This window comes from Microplitis mediator, chromosome 4, assembly GCF_029852145.1.
Source record: "Microplitis mediator isolate UGA2020A chromosome 4, iyMicMedi2.1, whole genome shotgun sequence".
Classification (NCBI taxonomy): domain Eukaryota; kingdom Metazoa; phylum Arthropoda; class Insecta; order Hymenoptera; family Braconidae; genus Microplitis; species Microplitis mediator.
The window spans coordinates 12,953,764-12,975,279 of record NC_079972.1 but is presented as its reverse complement, the minus strand read 5'-3'; the positions used below and the strand labels follow the sequence as shown (position 1 = coordinate 12,975,279).

At 31.2% G+C, this 21,516-nt stretch overlaps 5 protein-coding genes across 5 annotated transcripts; 4 read left to right on the top strand and 1 right to left on the bottom strand.

The window, feature by feature from the left end:
• Nucleotides 1-916: 916 nt before the first annotated feature.
• On the top strand, nucleotides 917-5,164 carry LOC130666264 (nuclear exosome regulator NRDE2). The gene is made up of 4 exons (XM_057467087.1): nucleotides 917-1,085; nucleotides 1,360-3,897; nucleotides 3,991-4,175; nucleotides 4,525-5,164. Exons 2-4 carry the CDS (start codon nucleotides 1,363-1,365, stop codon nucleotides 4,775-4,777), a joined length of 2,973 nt encoding a protein of 990 aa, XP_057323070.1. The 5' UTR covers nucleotides 917-1,085; nucleotides 1,360-1,362; the 3' UTR covers nucleotides 4,778-5,164.
• Nucleotides 5,165-5,248: 84 nt separating this feature from the next.
• On the top strand, nucleotides 5,249-7,654 carry LOC130666267 (uncharacterized). Its single transcript, XM_057467090.1, has 4 exons — nucleotides 5,249-5,510; nucleotides 5,590-5,662; nucleotides 5,734-5,859; nucleotides 7,428-7,654. Exons 1-4 carry the CDS (start codon nucleotides 5,439-5,441, stop codon nucleotides 7,652-7,654), a joined length of 498 nt encoding a protein of 165 aa, XP_057323073.1. The 5' UTR covers nucleotides 5,249-5,438.
• A 1,019-nt stretch (nucleotides 7,655-8,673) lies between these two features.
• Nucleotides 8,674-17,347, bottom strand: LOC130666266 (DNA fragmentation factor subunit alpha-like). Its single transcript, XM_057467089.1, has 3 exons — nucleotides 17,188-17,347; nucleotides 11,492-11,674; nucleotides 8,674-11,326 (listed from the first exon to the last, which is right to left on the bottom strand). Exons 2-3 carry the CDS (start codon nucleotides 11,667-11,669, stop codon nucleotides 10,887-10,889), a joined length of 618 nt encoding a protein of 205 aa, XP_057323072.1. The 5' UTR covers nucleotides 11,670-11,674; nucleotides 17,188-17,347; the 3' UTR covers nucleotides 8,674-10,886.
• On the top strand, nucleotides 13,173-16,563 carry LOC130666265 (D-beta-hydroxybutyrate dehydrogenase, mitochondrial). The gene is made up of 6 exons (XM_057467088.1): nucleotides 13,173-13,579; nucleotides 13,799-13,882; nucleotides 13,967-14,141; nucleotides 14,380-14,501; nucleotides 14,588-14,692; nucleotides 15,359-16,563. Exons 1-6 carry the CDS (start codon nucleotides 13,364-13,366, stop codon nucleotides 15,755-15,757), a joined length of 1,101 nt encoding a protein of 366 aa, XP_057323071.1. The 5' UTR covers nucleotides 13,173-13,363; the 3' UTR covers nucleotides 15,758-16,563.
• Nucleotides 17,348-18,813: 1,466 nt separating the features above from the next.
• On the top strand, nucleotides 18,814-21,076 carry LOC130666569 (protein disulfide-isomerase A3). Its single transcript, XM_057467684.1, has 3 exons — nucleotides 18,814-19,146; nucleotides 19,251-19,482; nucleotides 19,572-21,076. The coding sequence occupies exons 1-3, from the start codon at nucleotides 19,004-19,006 to the stop codon at nucleotides 20,670-20,672; spliced, it is 1,476 nt and encodes a 491-aa protein (XP_057323667.1). The 5' UTR covers nucleotides 18,814-19,003; the 3' UTR covers nucleotides 20,673-21,076.
• Nucleotides 21,077-21,516: the final 440 nt, after the last annotated feature.

Genomic DNA, 21,516 nt, shown 5'->3' with positions numbered 1-21,516 from the left:
ATAGTCAGAATAGCTTCCTAGGACCGCAAAACGTCGACATCTGATGAAAACTCGATTTTTGAAAATCGGGGTGAAAACAATAACTTCTCGAATTTTTTGAAAATTATCGATTTTCTTAGCGGGAAGTTTAAAAAACAGTCATCCACTCTGCCTTTACTACGAGTTTAATTCGCTTTCGGTCCGCCAATTTTTTATAGTGTAATTTTTCCACTGCTATTTTTTCCGTGTAGTTTTCTGGGTACTGAGTCTCGTAACTTACATCAGTATAAGTTAAGATATTTTTAAATTAAAAAATTTGTATTCAATTATCAGCAATTTAAAAAATTGTATAAATTGTTATAAAAGACATTTAATAAAACTGCAGTTTGATTTTAATTAAATTGAAATTTTTTTCAACACCAGATCCTTTGCCCCTTTTTCCTTTAATTATAATTTATAACTGATATATATCTATATTTATATTGAAAAAAAATTGTATTCTTTTAGTCAAAGAATAATAAATAATCAATACAAAATAAAAATAAAGTATAAGTATATATTTTAAATTTATTTATATATTTAAGTTTGATAATAAAATAATAATCGAAAAAAATCATAATCGATTGCAATTGAAACCGGTTTGGACTTTGACATGACACAATTATAATTATTTTTATTTAATTACTTCACTTTTTCAATCTTCATAATAATAAACCATTAAATTAAATATTTATAATATTTCATAATAACTATAAATATAAAATTTATCATCCATTTAGTTTTTTTCTTTGCATATAAATTGTTTTTATTGAATTTAATTACTCTCCTTAAATACTTGAATTTAAAAAATAAAATTCCGCGAGTTTTTTTAATTGGCGCGAAATTAAAAAAAAAACGCCGCCAAGCGGGATATTTAAATACTAGTAAAAGTAAACATTTCGCAGCTGATGCTGACGTTTTTCCTAATTTTATTATTTTATATTAATTAAATATAATAATTTAATTAATTATATACATTAATATTAACATTAATATTAATTAATTAATATTATAATTATTGTCTTAAGGAGTTACAATTATTAATTATTATTTTTTTTTAATTATTGGTAAGTAAAGAGGTTATTTTACAAACGTCTATTTAATTAAATAAAATGATCTTGCAGTTAGCAGACAATTAGTAATTTTCGGATTTTTTTTTTCACTAAATTAATTACAAAAAAAAAAAAACTAAAAATATGCACATGTAGAAAATTTAAAAAACTACAGGTGCAATTTTTTCAAATATTTTTTTTTTATAATTTATCGTCTAAAAAAAATCCAAAAATTATTAGACGTCTGCTGACCTCAGTATCATTTAAATAAATGATTTATTTTTTTTAGAAAATGTCATTATTTCCCGCTTATCAAATAAAAAATACTCCAAGTCCTTCGAAATCTCCGGAGCTTGAAATTATCAATGAACCAAACACGAGTTGGTTAACAAATTCCAGTTTCCAGCCGGAAATAATTCCTGGCCCGCGAATAATTCTCTTGTCATCAGACTCTTCAGACTGCGAAGTAATTGACGAAGTGACTGAAAAAAAATATGAAACAGTTTCTGTTAATTCTGATGTCCAGGAGGTTGATTACCGAGAGCACAAACCCCATCATCATCATCACCATCATCATAAGAAGCACAAAAAATCAAAGAAACACAAGAAGGATAAGGATAAAGATAAGAGAGCAGCAAAGTATCAGCCGGTTGTTGAAAATCTTTACTATGAAGATCTAGTGAAAGACAAAAGTATTTATAAAGTTGACACTTTGTGTCCCCGAGCTCGCCCTCGGTATTTTTGTTATAAAAAAACTCTAGGATTCGTCGCTGTAAAGAAAGACAAGAAGACGGTGGTCAAGAGATATTTCGCTAAAAATTTAGACGAAAAGGAAACGAAAGCTAAGACTAAGTTGAGTTCTGTAATACAGAGGCACAAAATTGTTTATGAAGAATCTGATGAATTTAAAGAGAAAATTATGAGGCAAGAGGAAGAAAAGAAATCGAAAATAAAATATTTCAATGAGCAATTGGCAGAAGATCCTCATAATGTTGACTTGTGGCTTGAGTACATAAATTTTGGAGATCGTGACAACGAATTTATGACCACTTACGATCAAAAAGAAACCGAGTCTTTGACGTACACGAGGAAATTGGCGATTGTAGAGAAGGCATTGGATAAAAATTCCGATTCAAAACAACTTTTGAAAGCTAAATTATTATTTCTAGGGGAATTATTACCAGCCGATGAGTATACCAGTAAAATTGAGCAGATGATCAGCAAAGATCCAGGTAATATCGTACTCTGGCAGGCACTTATCACCGCGACAAGGTCATCAGTAGCGCTGTGTACTGTCCCTCGGGTGGTTAATTTGTACACCAAGTGCTTCGAGAGTCTTCACTTGTGGCCGCGAGCCCATCCCAAGACCTACGACGAACGTTTGCTTAAAATGATGTACCACTCAGTGGTATTTCTACGTCACGCTGGACTCTGGGAGCAGATGTGGGAAGCGCTGCGCTTGAATCTGAACCTGAATCTCAACATAAGCAAAGAGCACGCGCACTTGAAGGGATCTGTCGACGAGAAGAAATTAATTGACATGGAAGAAGTTATTTTAACGTCGCAATTGCCGCTGAACCAGCTGTGGCTACGAGTGGAATTGCTGAGAGAAAACAGCCACTGGACAAGCGTAAGTCGTGATCAACTGGAACTCATCGGTGATTCTCACAGATTTATAACACCAGAAGACGTAACTGAGTTTGTCCATCCGTTACTGAACAAAAATTCCCATTTTAAAATGTCAATTTACATTCTTTTGGGTTTGAAAATACCGCTCTTGCCAACGAGACATTATTTTATGCAGGAGCTGGGCCTAGACGAGAGTAATTGGACTTTTGAATCATGCGAGTCATTAATTCCGATGCTGTATCCTTGTGCCGGTGAAATGGCTGGTTATCATCAAAGAGAATTGCTAGCCAGAGGATTGCTAGAAGCTGGACTTACTTCCGGTCCCCAGTATCTGCGCTATCACCCAGCACGTGACGCGTACCTGGACTTCATACGGGACGCCTTTCGTATGATCGCTGAGAGTTTTGGTCCAGATGAGGACCTCAGTAGAACGAGTATCTATATCTGGTGGCTGCGATTTGAAAGAATGCTTCTGTCGATGCAGAAAAACGATCCAGTTAAAACTGACAAAAGTGTTAAGAAACTCAAAGTAATTTTAAAAGACTTTTTAAAGCGAGATGAGAATCGAAATAATCTCCATTACTACCGAGAGTACGCGTTAGTTGAGCGCGAAATGGGCCGCGTTAGTAATTGCGTGAATATTTTGGAAACGGCCATTCAAACTAAAGGAAATAATCCAGAGGCCTGTGGAAATCAACATGAACGCGCTGCTCTGATGAGTTTGTACAGAACTCTCTTGGAAGTTTTACTCGACGTTAAAATGTGGGATCAACTCAAACCAAATACCAGTCACATAACTAAAGTACTCTGTGCTATGACCAATGAATCTTTGGTTTCAACTGAAAAATATTTATACACTTGTTACCAAGACTTTGTTGACAATTCAAAAGAACATGACCAAGTTGACCATCAGTTTTTACCAAATTTCCACTGCGATGCAATCGCCTGCTACGTATATTTGCTCTTCATCACCAATCATCAGCACCAAGAAATCTTCCAAGTCTTTGATACCTGCTTAGAGTCTTCGGAAAAATCCCCGTCTATCCATGAGCGGTTTTACGAAACTAAAATATCATTTTTGCAGCTGATGTGTGAATTAAAAATTTTTAAATATTCCGCACTAGAGGAGTCATTGAAACGAGCATGCGAAAGTTACCCAAATAATTTTTATTTGCTCTCCGTGTACGCTGGCATAGAGGTATGAGATTTTATTTAAAATTATCGTTATTGTGTTTTTATAAATATACAGCTGGTTAAATAATAAAATATTCATTTATTGTTGATTGAACAGAGCGAATTACCACACTGGAGTATTTGTTTACGAAGTGTTAATAATTGTGAGCAACGTCTGTGGCCGACAATCGCTGAATGTTTGGCAGGACGAGCTCGTTTGTACTCGACTATTTGTTTGAATGATTCAACAGCAAGGACGGCTGCTCTAAATCGACTTGTTCATTTTCACAACAGACTTTTGAGGTACTTAGCATCTCAATACTTTAATTATTTATTTAATTAAAGCCATCCTCAGCCCCCCCCCCCCCACTTTTATAAAATTTTCAATGACTTGATTGTCAAGCGTATGAAATTTTATCAATTAATTTAAAAAAATTACTTACAGTTGATGTCAATTGGGAGTTAAACGAAATTCGGGAAATAAATTTTTTCACCAAATTTTGTGTAACTCCTAATTGATGACAAATATGAGTAATTTTTTTTTAAATCTACATCTCGGTGAAATTGGGGGAGGGGAGAGACCGACTGAGAATGGCCTTGATTATATTTATGATTGTAATAAATAAAATAATAAATCTATGGATTTATTCAGAGTGACAGATGTTCGTTGCTGTCCACTGGTCTGGAGACTCTACATGCTGCTTCTTCGAGAGGAAAATTTGTGTGAAAAAAAAGGGGAACAAGTTTACCATCAAAGTATCAGCAATTGTCCGTGGGCAAGATGTATTTATATTGATGCTGCTGAAATAGCGCCCCAATTACTCACACAAATCCAAGATGTCATTCGTGAAAAAGATTTACGCATGCATGTTACTCCCGAAGAACTTGACATCCTGCGAGGATAATGTACATAAAATTTTGATCCTCAAGTTAGCAGACAATTAAGAATTTTTTGATTTTTGTTCACCAAATGAATTAAAAAATTAAAAATATGCACATGTAGAAAATTAACAAAACTACAGGTGCAGTTTTTTCAAATATTTTTTTTTATGATTTATCTTTTTTAAAAAAATCAAAAAATTATCAGACGTCAGCTAACTTCAGTATCATCATAAAATTATGATACTGAAGTCAGCTGACGTCTAATAATTTTTGGATTTTTTTTAGACAAATTATTTTTAAAAATTACACCTGTAGTTTTTTAAATTCTCTACAAGTGCATATTTTTTTTTTTTTTGTAATTTATTTGTTGAAAAAAATCCCAAAATTACTAATTGTCTGCTGACTTCATGATCCTATAAAATTAATTATTAATAACAATACACTTGTTCATATGTAAATATTTTGTAAAAAAAAAAGATCATATTTATAATTTTATGAATTGTATAAAATGTAAATTACCCAAGTAATTTATCGGTTACTTTATTTTATTATCAACGACAGCCATATAAAAACATAACCTAGTTATTGTGACACTGACAGTCATACTGTCAGTACATAAATTTAAATTAAATAGCTGAGTAAATAATTATTAATTAATGGTGATTAATTATTTGATTATAAATAATGGATACAAAAGCTATTGTTGTTCCTGGAGAAGCCCCAGAGTCAGATGAAGAAACTCATGAAATTCCAATAGTAAGTAAATATTTTAATTTAAATTTAATTACGAATACTCGTTTTATTTATTTACGAGATTCATTTTTATATATTTAAGGGGTTTACTTTTAAATACATCAAAAACACATCAGGGAAAATAATTTCTGGCGAGGCAACGGAATCAGACGACGGTATGACGTTTTTAGTAATTAGATAAATGATTTATTTAATAGTTTATTATATTTGTTATTAATAATTACAGACGGGGCAAGTTGGAGCAGTGTCAGTGCAGCAATTGACGCAACTACATGTCCGCCTTACATGGACATCAAATCAACCTCGAAAAAAAGTTCTATAAAATACAACAGTTTGCTCCATAAAAAATTACGTGAGTTTTATTTAATTAATTAAGTATTTAGCGTTTGTTAATAAAAGAAAGTTGACAAAGTTACTTTTAATTGAAATGTTAATTCATTTCATGCCGTAAAATGAACGGAGGAGTTGGATTTGTATTACCGGTTAGCGGAAAATAATCATGGAGGAGAAATATCCATGATCATGCTCATCATGTTACTTATTATTAAAATATTAATTTCTTTTTTACGTAAAATGTACAACAGTGTTGTAAAATAGATGTGATTACATGAGAAAATTGATATTTTTAAATACTAGAATAAATAGTAAATCTAAATCACTTTTACCGGGGATTTGAAATGGACGTAACTTGACTTGAAGGGGAAAAAGGGGAGATACAAAAAAAAGAGGATATTTTTGTGAATTTTTTTTCAGAGTATCTTCGTTATTAAAATTCTTAAAATTTATGACATTATTGAGCATCATTCCAAAAATGTTCTGCTAAATTTTCATAAAAAAATATTTAAAAATAAGCCAGTGGTAGTGGGGAGAGCCGAGTCACCTTAAAAAAAAAAAGAGTCTCCATGCCGTAGGCAGAATAACTCATGACTGCTTCATCTGAAATCAAAAAACCAAACACACACACACACACACACACACACACACACACACACACACACACACACACACATACACACACACACACATACAGTATATAGACACTTGAGCATCATTCTGAAAATAGTCAGAATAACTTCCTAGGACTTCAAAACGTCGACATCTGATGAAAACTCGATTTTCTAAAATCGGGGTAAAAACAATAACATCCAGAATTTTTTGAAAATCATCACTTTTTGTTTTGTATCTCAGACCCCTTTCCCCCCTGAAAATTGCGACAAAGTGTTAGGAATACCACGGGAACAATTTATCTGTTCCCAATGACGGCTGCCCAATTTCAAAACACAGTAAGGGACAAATTTTTCAAAATCAATTTGTTCATATTTTTAGTACCAGTGGAGTCTTGTGGATATGATTCAATACATATTTCCAAAGTTTTATTTTTGTCAGTTACTGTGTTTTGAAATTGGACAGCCGATGACTTTTATGGACCATATACTCCTCCGTCCATCTTACGGCTGTAAATGAATAAATATTTTTAAATACTTGAAAAAATTCTAATCTAAATCACTCTTACCGAAGATTTGAAATGGAATTTAACAGCAATAATTAATTATTAACATCTTGACTAATTAAAAATTAAAAATTTAATGATAGAGTTCAGAATAAGTGACCTTGAGGAAATAATTATTGATGATAATGATAATAAAAGTAAACAAAATGTTTTTTATCTAACTACTTTTATTATTACATTAATGCGATATATTTTAAATATTTATTACAATAGTAATTATTAATTAACTGGAATGTAATCACAAGTAAAATTTATTTATATTCAATTCTATAAATTACAACAAATTTAATAAATTGATTAAAAGCAGCCTAATAATCTACCTATCAACAGACAATAAAATTACCAATTTAAAATATCACAATAATAATTGATTATTTTACAATTAATTAATTATTTTTTTTTATTAACAGACGAATGCAATGAATCTTTGAGGACCGATATAGTTGGTCTGACAGAGGGTACTATAAATGCTGGTATTCAGGAGCTGATGGGAATAAACAAGCAGCTAGTGAAGAGTGAACTGACTGTACAAGAGGCTGCTTGTCAGCTTAGAAACGCCTCAGCACGTTGGAATGAAGCATCCAGTGCTCTTTTCCAGTTAATTGATGCTAATTTTTTGAATACCATCAAAATATAATTATTTTATAATTAATAACAATAATAATTAGTAGCAATTAAATTTAAATACTGGACTCTTATGGGTGTTCGGCTGTTTGCTATCGACCACTCAGAGCAGAGCCGATTGATACTAAGAATCCTACTGTCAATTGTAAAATAAAAAATTACTTCCTCGGAACATTTACTGACGGATAAGATTTTTTTTTAATCAGGTCGTCGTTATCCACAACTAATTTTTTAAAAGTAATTTACTAAAAAAATATCTTACATATATCTAAAAAATTTATGATTTGATAAATATTCCAATAGACAGAAAAAAAAATAGTTTTTTTGAAAACCTCAATTTTCTCGGATAAAATTAAAATCTCTGGAGACAAGTTCTCTTGGCTCGAGAAATTCAAAATATTTTTTTGACTCAAGACTTTTTCTGCCTATAGGCTCATTATAAAAGCGGCAACTGTTTGAATTATATAAATATATAGCATTCGGAAAATCTCGTTGACTTTAGAAATTTTTCCGAGCAGCCCAGAGCTGGCAGCCGAACACGCCATGAAATTTAATTCAATACTATCATATTTTTTCTTTAATATATATTTATATACTAGTATGTATAATATTTATTATCAATATATTATTGATCGTTAATTATTAAATGTACATAAAATTTTATCGGCTGCTAGCCAAAAACGTGACGTTCTACATACGTTCGACGTTACCTTTTAAATTTAATAATCAATAAATATAATAATAAAAAAAAGGAAAATGGTTTTCTTTTAATACTTCAAGAACTTGTTGAGCATAAATTTGGCTTTTTGTTTTTTTGTTTCATTTATTTTTGAGTTTATTTATTGGCAGTACTATTTCGTTATTTAAGTTATTGACTAACAGCCTCACTATTAGTTACCGTTGCATAAATTTACTTTTATATTCTAATAATTTTTATTTTATTTTACATACTATCAGCATTAGAAGAAAAAAAATGATCAGATAGTAATTAAATTTACAAATAATCACCTGAACATTTTTAATCTTGGACAGATAATTAAATTTTCTATCGACTTACAAATTACAATTTTTATAAATAGTTTTTTTTTATATTTTTCATTTATACCGGGTCGCATTATAATTATTAGTAATAATAATATAAGGGAGGCTTCTGCTATAATTTAGATATTAATTTTAAAGGAAACTTTAATAACAATCTTGAAAAAAAGTCATTAAAAAATTGATAATCGTAAAGGCTCAAGCGGTAAAGGGTTTAGGGGCAGGACGTGAGCATACAGTCTTTATCAGAAGCCTCTAGATTGTTTATAAACTTTGAGTACATACTTAATATTATTATTATTATGGAATTACGATAATAAACTGCCTGCTTATTTATTTAATTTATTAATTATATTTAATTAAATTTATTTGTTACTAATTAAATCTCTTATCATCTGCACTACTTCGCTTGGTATCAAAGGGCTGATATTGTATGTGTCGATTGCAATCGATTATCATAATAAATATATATTATGGAAACAATGAATTGGTGATCTAAATGGGGATGGATATATATGCGCGTGTGGTGTCTATGAGTTCAGTCTTAAATCATTTTTTTTTTTTTTTCATTTTTTTACTCGCACATTATTTATAATAATGATCAACGTAAAATAGACATCGATATTACAATCTACGTACAACCAACAACATACCGGCCAACGGAATTACATTTATATTTTATAATTATTATCAATTAATTGTGTATTGGGATTTTGTTAAATCTTCCAAGGTCATGAGGGACCTACCCAAGCGATGTATACATTTCCTAACTTTTTAAAAACATTTACAATCTTTTTCTTAAGGGGGTCGTCAGTTATTAATATTTTTATTTTTAAATTTCCCGCTGAGAAAATTTCAAATTTTTAAAAAAAGTCATTGATTACGGTCCGATCTGTTTCCAACAGATCTCGGGGTTTTGAGATCCTGGGACAGCTCAATTACGTCTACTCGAAAAAAAAGGATTTTTGTTCATTTTTCAACTTAAAATTGAAAGCTATTCTACTTCCGGACAGTTTTTGTGGTACGATATCTTTGGAACGAATCAACCGATTTAAATCTACTTGGCGGCAATCGAAAGGGCTCATCAAGACTTAGATCTCGATAGATTTTAATATCGATCAGTCGATAAGTTTACGAGTTATACGAAAATTAAAAACTAAAAATGATTTTATTTTCTAGGTTTTTTTCGTATTTCTCAAACTACTTGCCCGATTTACCTCAAAGTGTATCAAGTTTTGAGCCTTAAAAAGCCTCTTCGATTCCCGCCAAGTAGATTCAAATCCGCTGATTCGTTCCAAAGATATCGTAGTACAAAAATTAATTTTTTTGGTTGAATAAAATAAAAATTTTCTGACTCAAAGACAGCAGGAAGTTGAGGCTGGCCACAGAGTCAACCGTTTTCCAAATTTTACAAAAAATGTTTTTATCGCAGACTCGATTATTTATTTGCAACAATAGACTTGAATAAACAAGTCTGCGTTTAAAAAATAATTATAAAGTTAATCCTATTAAAAACTGACTTACAGTAAACTTACAATTACAAATCAAGTCTACCATCCATTAGCGGTTATTATTTGAATAACATTTTCATAAAATTAAGTAACCGTTAATTTGCATTTTATTTTAAATGCTGCAATATTACACAATGTGTCTTGTTATTACTGAGCGTCTCAATTTTACAATTCCGTAGGGTGCGCGCACTTTGACATTAAGTCATAGCGATCATTCAAGAATAATTCAAGAGAAAATTTTTTTTTTTTTCATATATATATATAATATATCTGCATTCTAAAAATTACCTCAATTAAACAATCAATTACCAGCTATTTTTATAGTTAATTACTCCACTATGACTATTTTAGTTTTAATCAATCAATGATTTAATAAATATATGTACTTATATCGAGTTTATCTAAATATCTACATCTAATCCGACAATTGTTTAACAATAATTCCTTACAGATTCGGCGCAATAGCCACAAGTTATGATAAGACACACAATTTATTTTAAATTGATAATAATTGGGATTATTATTATTAGTAATAATAATAATAATAATAATAATAATAATATTAATACTAATAAAGGTTGGGCATCAATTCCAAAACAAAATCATCGTTTGCTGAAACTGTCGACCTTTATAAAAAATTCGACGTCTTACACGATACATGCTGGCAATGGTGAGGGCGCCCACCCCCCACATTGCCTACGCCCGCTCCATCTCCCCGCTGCTTGCGTACATCTGGAGAAGTGCCATTGACTCTTGGGCTTGACGTTTTTCAGCCAAGAATCTGCCCGACGCCTCCTTAAGCTGCTCCAGAAACATCCGGTCAGGCACTATGTCAGCCAAACTATCGGGATTCATGTCGCTGAGTAATTCTAGGTCGTTGCCACCCAGCAGAGAAATGTGTGTTGGATCGCTGTGTAATGTTGATACAAGTGGTTCGATCGCCCGGTGATAATTACCTCGAGTGGTTGCACTTTCATCAGTGCGACCTGCATTGTCAACATTATCAACGAGAATATAACGTGACGTCGCGGTCTTTGCGCTGCCGGGTGCGGCCCACTTTTCAGAGCCATGAAGTACCATTAAGCTCGTATTTCTTTCCAACGTTGCAAAGTACTCTTCGTCATCCACTTCAGTACCTAAAACGGTTATTAACTTTTTTATTTTTAAATTATAAAATATAATTATGATTATTAATTAATTTCACTAGGATTATTTCTGTTTACGCGCCGAGTGCTTTGACCCAAAGTATCGATCGCTAAAACGATGAACTCTGAGTGATAAATTAATTAAAATAAAATTACCATCTTGCTCTAGAACAATCGTGACATCAGCATCGGTAGGCAGGGACAGTCTACTCCTGGCGATATTGGTCAGGTCTTCAAGTGAAGCGGCAGTTATTCCTTTTCGTTTTTCCCTGGAGCAGTCGACGATTTTGTAGGGGTTCCCGGTCACCGTAACTGCTGAGTTACTCTCGGACATCTTGGCTTCAAATAAATAAAAATAAAAAAAACTTTTTTTTTACTATTACACCACTTAATTAAACTAATTCTTCAAGAGCTCATTACGTAGGTCTTTGTACTAAAGTAGCTGGGGTAGGCACAAACGTATACGCGTTATTAGGATTCTATTTACACTATTCTTATCTGCTCCTCGCGCTAATCCTAATCCCTTATCAATAATTTAGAATCACTTATTAATTTAGTAACTAGTCTTTATATTTGTCTTCATTTAGCCAAAGGGTTTATACTTTTTAATAATACGACAAGTGGGCAGTGTCGCAGGGATTGTTTTTTGTATTTGAGCTTTTTTTACACAAACTTTTCACTGTGTTTAAATTGAGCAGTTAAACTATTTAATGTTTATTTTTTTTTTCAAAAATTTAAAGCGCGAGAAATTTGAAACTAATATTCATATATTTAAGATTGTTGGTAAGTTGTGATTGTGAGTAAATAAAGTTAAGTTTTAGGATTGGGTGTGAAGAAAGTTTTAAGGCGTACGGAGTTAACACTACGACCACCCACCCGACAGTACGGTAATCCAACTAGCACTGGGTCAATGGTGCAACCACCCTTCCTATTTATAGGCAACGTAGACTGCGTTGTATACATACAGTCATGTGACGAACCCAACTCACCCCCACTCTCAAATATATATACCGACTACATCCTACGAATCAATAACCTCACCCTCACCCTCATCCTCAAAACACCCCTTTTCCGCCTCTCCTCTCTTTCGTGTACGAGGTCTCTCCCCTGTCTCTCCTCTACAGTTTCCCGCTTTCTTATAATTCCCTAGTTCCTTCACCCTTCCCAACACCCCTTTCACCGACCGCGACTATTTTTTTTTTATTTTTTATCTTCGCTCTTTCACTTTATTTATAGAGCGCAATGGTCTCGACGACACTTTTAAGTTGAACTTTGACGAATTTCTGACCTAGCCAGCTACCACTTGCCACATTCCTCTGATGACATTGACAGCTCCCACACACTCAATGCAAACTACTAATTACTCAATTGTGTTCTATTTATACCCTTAATTAACAGCATATTTGAACAAGCTAAATAAATATATAAATATTTTAATTGAATCTATTGATTTATTAATAATTTATATTATTAATTAAATATTTGTAATTACATAGATTTGATTTATTATTGACATAAATTTAATTAATTTTTTATTTATCAAAAATTAATTTATCCCAATTAATTTTTTTTTCAATTATTTTTGATAGAAAAAAAATGATTAAGGTAAAAGACCTAGCACCTGATTACTTTATATATTTGTATATCTATATTTGGTAAATATATGAGTGATCGGGTACTAGTTCCCTGATCGGGTACTGGGTCTTTTTTACCGCAAATTTATAAAAGATTAATAAATAATTTTTTTAAAAATAATAAAAAAAAGTTTGAGATTAACTGAAAATAATAAGAAGGGATACAAAATTTAAAGACGCAGCCCTGCTGATTATTTTTAGTTTGAGTATTAAAATGAGACACTATTTCCAGTTTAAAGTTAGCTCAGCTTCAGCTGTGATCGAGTTATAGTTTTCGACTTGCTGAAAATTCGGCTTTCAACGACCATTTTAACGACATAATTATTATTTTATTATTTACGTAACAGCGATTTAAATAATCCAACTTAGTAAATTCAAAAACTTCTTTTAAAAAATGCCAGCTAAAAAAGTTATCGAGGAGCCAGATGATAGTCAAACTTGGGAATTATTAGAGAGATGTCTTCTACCAGTAGCTTTTTCGCACGCGGTCGCAGTTATTATTTCTACTATTCTTAACACCCTCGGAATTTCACAGACTTCAAGTTTTGTATTATTTCTTCTCTTTTTATCATTATCCGTAGGCTTCACCCTCTTCTATCACAACCTCAAGGTAAGAATTTAAAAAATAGAGATTTAAAAATATTTGAATTCCCAATGTCACGTTACTTTGGTTCAATGACAATCTATTTAAAAAATGCAGAGTTTAAATCCATAAAATTGAATTATTAAGGCCTTGATAACCTCTGACCTTTAGCATTCTGGGATTTGAAATAATGGAGTTTTTAAATCAAACGTAATAGATATAAATATTAATTGAACTGTCTCCCAGGTGACTGCAGCTGGCAAAGCTGTCCTTGTAACTGGATGTGACTCGAGAGTCGGATGTGCTTTAGCAAAAAAACTCGATGAACTAGTAGGTATCTAAATAAATTTAAAGCCCTATTTAATTGTTAAAAATAAAATGTATAAAAAAATAATTATTTATTTATTTACTTAGGGATTTACGGTATTCGCTGGATTCACAAACAAAACTGACAATGAAGAAAAAGTCGATAAATTAAAAAAAGATACCTCTGGGAGATTGCATCCATTACAATTAGATATAACTAATGAACATGACATACATTCAGCTTTTCTTTACGTTAACGAAAATTTACCCGACGGTGCCCCAGGTTTAATTATTTATTTAATGACTAACAAATAAATTTAAATCCAATTTAAAGTTTTAATTATTTGTTTAACATTTTTAGTTGACGTTAATTGAACGTCAATTTAAAATTTTTTAAACTATTTAATCCGCTTGTATTTATTTATCAAATGAACTAAATATGCCGAAGTAATTTTAGATTTTTTATTGTAATTTTAAACAAAAAAAATTTATGAGATTAAATTTGTTTTTTTATATTTAAGGATTATGGGCACTGATACATGCGAATGCTTGGATTACTCTAGGAGAATGTGAATGGGTTCCCCTTTCAGTACTAAGGAAAAGTGTTGACATTAATTTTATGAGTGTCGCACGATTATCTCAAGTATGTATGCTCTGTTTATTTTTTAATAACTGTGTAATTTGAATATAATTAAAAATAAACTATAAGAACAAAACTTTTTCTTTTAGGTATTTTTACCTCTTATTAGACGTTGCAAAGGACGTATTATTTTGGTGTCTAGTATTTTGGCTCGAATTCCAAGCCCGATTCGAGGAATCCAATGTGCGAATGGAGTAAGTAATTTTTTTAAATTAAATAATATTTTTTTTATTATTATTATTATGTAATTGAAAATGGGGTGATTTACTCCGATTAAAAACTCAAATTGAAACCAATGAATTCCGATTGAAAGTCGGTTCCACACCTAACGAACTTCGAAAATTTTAACTTGGAAATTTGAACTTAGGCCATTTCAACTTTTGTAAATGTAAACTTTGAATAATTTAGTATTTCTTTCATCAAAAATATTTTTTTTTCATTTATTCATTGATCAATTCATAAAAGTTCAAATTTATGATCCTGAAGTTAGCAGACAATTAAAAATTTTCGGATTTTTTTTTTTCAACAAATTAATTACAAAAAAAAAAAATAAAAATACGCGCATGTAGAAAAATAAAAAAGCTATAGGTGCAATTTTCTAATTATTTTTTTTTTTAATGATTTATCGTTTTAAAAAAAATTCAAAAATTATTAGACTCTGCTAACTTCAGTATCATTCAAATTTACCAAAGTTCAAATTGCGAAAGTTCAATTTTCAAAGTTCATTAGATCGGTCACCTGAAAGTCTATCGAATTTAAATCGGAACCAATCGGAGTTAGTCGGATTCAATGGTAATTTTTAATCAGGGTAGTGAGGATGTTAATGGTAATTATCCTTGGTAATAAATAAATTTGTGTAGGCTGCATTAGAAGCATGGGGTTCATGTTTGAGACTGGAAATGCGCAGATGGGGCGTGGATGTTGTTATTGTCGAGGCTGGTGAATATGTTGCTGGTAATTCGTGGCTAAAAGACAACTCGGCTCTTCTAAATCAAGCTAGAGACATGTGGGTACAACTGGAACCACAAACAAGAAAAGAGTATGGTGAGGAATTGTTTCAAAAAGAAATGCTGTCACTGGAAAAATATACTAAGGGTCCAGAAGCTGATTTGACTCGCGTTATGAGGGCATTAGTTGATGGTACTACGAAAACTTTTCCTTTGAAAAGATACACACCAGTCACTCGTAAAGAAAGACTACAAGCATTTCTCAGTGATCATATTCCTAAATCTATTTATGATATTATTTATACTGATTAATTTATTATTATTTTTGCACACCTCAAGTGCGACCGCGACTAATTCACTTACGTTAAATCATATCTATATTTTTTTATTACCCTAAAATTCGTTGAAATGGATACTAGAACAAAGCTAATTTATTGAGGCATAATTTCGACCCGGTATTGAATCGATTCATTATTCCATTGATTTTAAATTAATTATTTTAATCCTAGAAACCAGTGGCGTCAATTGTCGTCTGTGAATCTTTGGAATCACGATAACTTTAGAAAAATTTAATAAATCGGCCTGTTTTTTTTTTAGTAGCTTTGTAATTTTTGTCGCAAGGACCCTATGGAAATTCATTATCTAAATCCTTGTGGTTTTATTGTAATTAATAAAAAACTTAGGACCAGTAATTCATTAAAAATTTTGCCGCCATTTTTTATTTATTATTTTTTCTTCTTTTTCCTCGAACTACTGGTGGCAGCACTCGAGTGACAGTAGGGTTAAAAAATAAAAAGTAACATCTGTGAAAAAAGGCGGGATATTTAAAAAAATTGAAATTAAATATTAACAATTATTATGAGCTATTGAGGTGTGCAATTTTTAGTTCTCAAAAATTTCTATTATTCCTGGAAAGTTGGGTTGCTTTATTTAAAATTAATTAATTTATTAAATTCATTAGTGATTTATAAATTTAAATAAAAAATCATTGATAATTTGAAATAAAAGGAGCAGCTTCCGATTTAAAATCTTTTAATCCATTTAACTTTTATTATTTATCATTTAAATTTAAAAACTAATTAGAGTTTCAATTGAATTTGAAATGTTTGTTTGTGAATTTATTTAATTTAGTAGAAGTATATTATAGATAAATTTTAATTGCATTATTTTTAAATAATTAATCAACAAAAAATGACTAATTAAATTCATAAATTATTCGTTAACTGACTAATGGAATAATTGATTTAAAAAAAAAAATAATTTGTTTGCAACCCTGTTAAAAAAATGAAATTTAAATTAATAATAAAATTTATTTGAAAAATATTTTTCAGATTTATTATTTTATTTTTTTCACGTCGGCTTCAATAATTCAAAGTTTATTAAACTTTCAAGTCGTCTTATTTTTCATTACAAATAAAAAGTTTTATTAAACTTTTATTTCCCAAGCTGTTATTTAATTATAAAACAATAAAACTTTAGTTTAATAATGGAGTAGTCTATCATATTTATTAAATTATTCTATAAAGTAAATTTTACTTACAATTTAAATTTAAATTTATGACTTAATTATTATTGTTGTCATCGTAATTATAATTAATAAAATAGTTTATTATTAATATGACAAAATGTCATGTGAATAATTAATTCTAAAAATAATTAAAATTATGTGCGACGTAAAATAATAGATTTTAAAAATACGCGAGTACTAAATAAAATAAAATAAAATAATTAAAATTACTTACAGTTTTAATTCAATTCTTTGACGTAATTACCAAAATATCAAATACAGCGCAATGGGTTCATTGTGTTGTCGAAAACAATGACCTCTAATAGCCCTTACGGTGTAGAGAGTAATGAACATGAGCAGAACAGAGCACACGATCATAAATAAATAAATAAATAATAATCTGGTAATTTTTAAAAATATTTGCAACGCAATTTAACCGTTTTGTTGGCAAACTTGTTCAAAATCTAGTGTCTTGAAGCCGCGCCCTGAATTAATTTTTTATTTATCAAATAATGGCGGGAAATTTTGACGGATGTCTATTACACAGATTCCGATGACAGGTGTATTAATTAATTATCCAGATTCCTGTTGATACAGATAATTAATCACTTAGATCTTGATGATAGAGATAATTAAATTACCCTAGATCCTGGTGACACAGATTGATTTTCTTGCCTACCGACAGTAGATCTTAAATTTAAAAGAAAATGTTAAATTCAAATTTTTAATACAAAATTTTCTTAGGCGGTGACGTTGTGATTTTCTATAGATTTTCTATCGATTTTCTTAGGTGGTGACAAGTTCTAATTTTATGACCCTGAAATTGATGATACTGAAATTAGCAGACGTCTAGTAATTTTTGAATTTTTTTTCAGACAATAAACCATAGAAAAAAAAATATTGTAAAAAATTGCACCTGTAGTTTTATAAATTTTCTACATGTGCATAATTTCATTTTATTTTTTTGCAATTGATTTTTTGAAAAACAAAAATTCAAAAATTTTTTAATGTCTGCTAACTTCAGGATCATTGAAATTGATAGACAATAAACAATTTTCGTATTTTTTTTTTCAATAAATCAATTAGAAGAATGAAAAAAAAAAAAAAAAACAAAAAAATGCACATGTAGAAAATTAAAAAATCTATGCGTGCAATTTTTTCAAATATTTTTTTGAATGTGAATATAACAGACACCAGACAATTTATAAATTTTGAATAAATGAATAAATCAATTAAAATAATGAAATTTTAAAAAATGCGCGCGCTAATTTTCAAATTATCTGAATACGCATTTTTTCTTTTCTATACTTACATTTTATTTATTAATTCAAAAATTTTTAAATTTTTAATTGTCAGTTACATTTACACTTTTATTATTTTTATAATTTATTGTATTGAAAAAAAATTCAAAAATTATTAAAATTTTCTGTGAACTTTCCATAGAATTTCTATAAAAATCTTTAAGAATTCTATTGAAATTTTTGAATTCAACCTTTGACAAGATCTACAGTCAGTAAGTAAGAAATTCCATTTGTCATCAGGATCTGAGTGATTAATTATCAGTATCATCAATAATCTGAATATTTATGATCTAAATCATTAGTTTCTAGATCATCAAACACCTGCGTAATAGACATCGGCTCCGAAATTAAATTACGTGATGGCGGTGACGTAAAATACCACCGCGGTATTGGCCAACCTGACAGCCGGTACTAGTTTCCGCTGATTGGTTTAAAAGTTTCATGTAAACTAAGATCCTAGCCAATGACAAGCCGACAACACTGAAGAGATTCGTGAGTGATGACGAGTTTAACACCAGCCACGTCTTGGCACTGGGATTCGCTGGTCAATTTTCAAACGTGTCCATATAGAGAGTGAGGGAGATAAGTTCAGAGCATCAATTAAATATATATAAGAGAGACAAAAAATAATTGTATTTAGCCTTGTCGGAGTCAACAGAGATCTTCATATCGAGACGAACCGGCGACGCATTTGGTGTCCATCTATATTGACACTGATATAGATTTTTAGTATTTTATTTAATAATAATTATGTTATCCAAGTGGTTTATTTTGTGCTTCCTGGCTCTTGGAGCTCTGGCTGCTGAAGAAGACGTTCTTGATCTCACAGACAGTGATTTTACCGCTGAATTAGATCGTCATGACAACACACTTGTTATGTTTTACGCACCATGGTAAGATCTCCATTGTAATTTTACTTCATTTATTCTCTTAATCATTACTTTATTTTTAAAAACGCCGGCAAATTATTTATTTACTTACTTATTTATTGATGTAGGTGTGGACATTGTAAACGACTTAAGCCCGAGTATGCTGAAGCCGCTGGTATGCTAAAAGGCAGTGACCCTGCCATCACCTTGGCTAAAGTTGACTGTACTGAAGCTGGTAAGGAAACCTGCAGCAAATATGGAGTCAGTGGATACCCAACATTGAAAATATTCTCCAAGAGCGAAATGGTCAGCGAGTACAATGGACCACGTGAAGCTAAAGGAATTGTTAAGCATATGAAGGTCAGTCTAGTTTTTTTTTTAAACTAATTAGTAACTTATTTATCTGCTGTGCGGTATAATAATTAATTGAATTTTTTATTTGTAATCAGAGTCAAGTTGGACCGGCTTCCAAGGAACTCAAAACTGAAGACTGCCATAAAGGATTCTTGAATACTGATGAAGTCAGTTTCATTGGATACTTTGATGACGAAAAGTCTGAGCTTGCAAAGTCCTTCCAAGCTGTTGCTAAAAAATTGCGTGAGAAAGCACGTTTTGCTCACACGTTCGCAAAATCACTGTTGGAAAAAGAAGGACTTAAGAACCACATCAAGTTGTACCGTCCCAAGGTCTTGCAAAATAAATTTGAGGAGAGCACAGTTGAACACAAAGGTGGAAGCTCAATTGCTGATGTCAGCGACTTCGTTACTAAGAATTACTTTGGTTTGGTCGGTGTTCGTACTCGCGACAATGCCGCGTCATTTGAAAATCCACTGGTAGTTGCTTACTACGCTGTTGACTACGTCAAGAATCCAAAGGGTACCAACTACTGGCGTAACAGAATCATGAAGGTTGCCAAGGACTTCCCTGAGTTTAACTTCGCTATCTCTAACAAAGATGACTTCCAACACGAGCTCAACGACTTTGGAGTTGACTTTGCCAAGGGCGACAAGCCAGTTGTCTTCGCACGTGATGACAAGGGTCTCAAATACGTTCTCAAGGACGAATTCAGCGTCGATAACTTCCAGAAATTCGTTAAAGACTTCGAAGAGAAGAACTTGGAGCCATTCATCAAGTCTGAGCCCGTCCCAGAAGACAACTCCGGCAACGTCAAGGTCGTCGTTGCTAAAAACTTCGAGGAAGTCGTCACCAAACCAGACGCCGATGTTCTTATAGAGTTCTACGCACCTTGGTGTGGACATTGTCAAAAGCTGACGCCCATCTACGAAGAATTGGGTGAAAAATTGGCCAAAGAAAACGTCGTGATTGCCAAAATGGACGCTACTGCCAACGACGTACCACCAGAGTTTGAAGTACGCGGCTTCCCAACCCTCTACTGGGTGCCCAAGAAGTCTAAAAACTCACCAGTCAAGTACGAGGGCGGACGAGAGCTCAACGACTTCATTAAATACATCGCCGAGCACTCGACTGACAAACTCAAGGGTTACGACCGTAAAGGAAACCCCGTCAAGTCTCCAAGTGACGAGTTGTAAAATCCCTGATTATCTTAACATTTTTTATATCAATGATAATTTAAAGACTCATTTCATTTCCTCTGCATTGATTTGTCTCATGATTCATGTCATAGTTGCCAGTCATATGTGGCCCACCGTCTTCACTATTTTTCTATGCCGAGGAAATGTTTATTCATATATACATAACTATATATATTTATATATGTATATATAAATAAATGTATTTTTAAAAATGCACAAATAAGATCGTAAATAAAAAATGTGCTAAAAATTTAGGTTGTCCTTCAGTAAGGATTCATTCCATCGTTTTATAAAATGGATCTAATTAAGCTAGAGTGTAAGGATATTAATTATAATAACTGTAATTAACAATTTTGTTTATACCAACTTCAATAAAATAATTGATATCATTTTTTCAATAATTCTCTTTGTAAATTAAATTTATTTATTGCTTGTAAAATAGATTTTTAACCAGAGTTAAGTACCCGATTGCCAACTATCTCTATATTTAATCAATTAAAATATTTTAAGACAATTATTTATTCTCTCTGATAAGATAAATTTATAATTAACGATATTTCAAAACCATATAATTATTTTAATCGATAAATTTTAATCACACCAGTGGTTTAAAATTTTTTTAAATTGATTTAAATTTTTAAATTTATAATCTGGAATTTTTTTGAATGTAATTTTGTAAATAAAGTAAAATTTTGTTTCATTAAATTAATTTTCTCACCTCCGGGCGGAAAGCGTCAACTTTCGTCCCGCTGTGCAAAACGAAGTTGCCGCTTTCCGCCTCCGTCGAGGAGAAAAATAGTATACACTCCTCGGGAAGTAAATAAGAAAGCCTCAGATCACA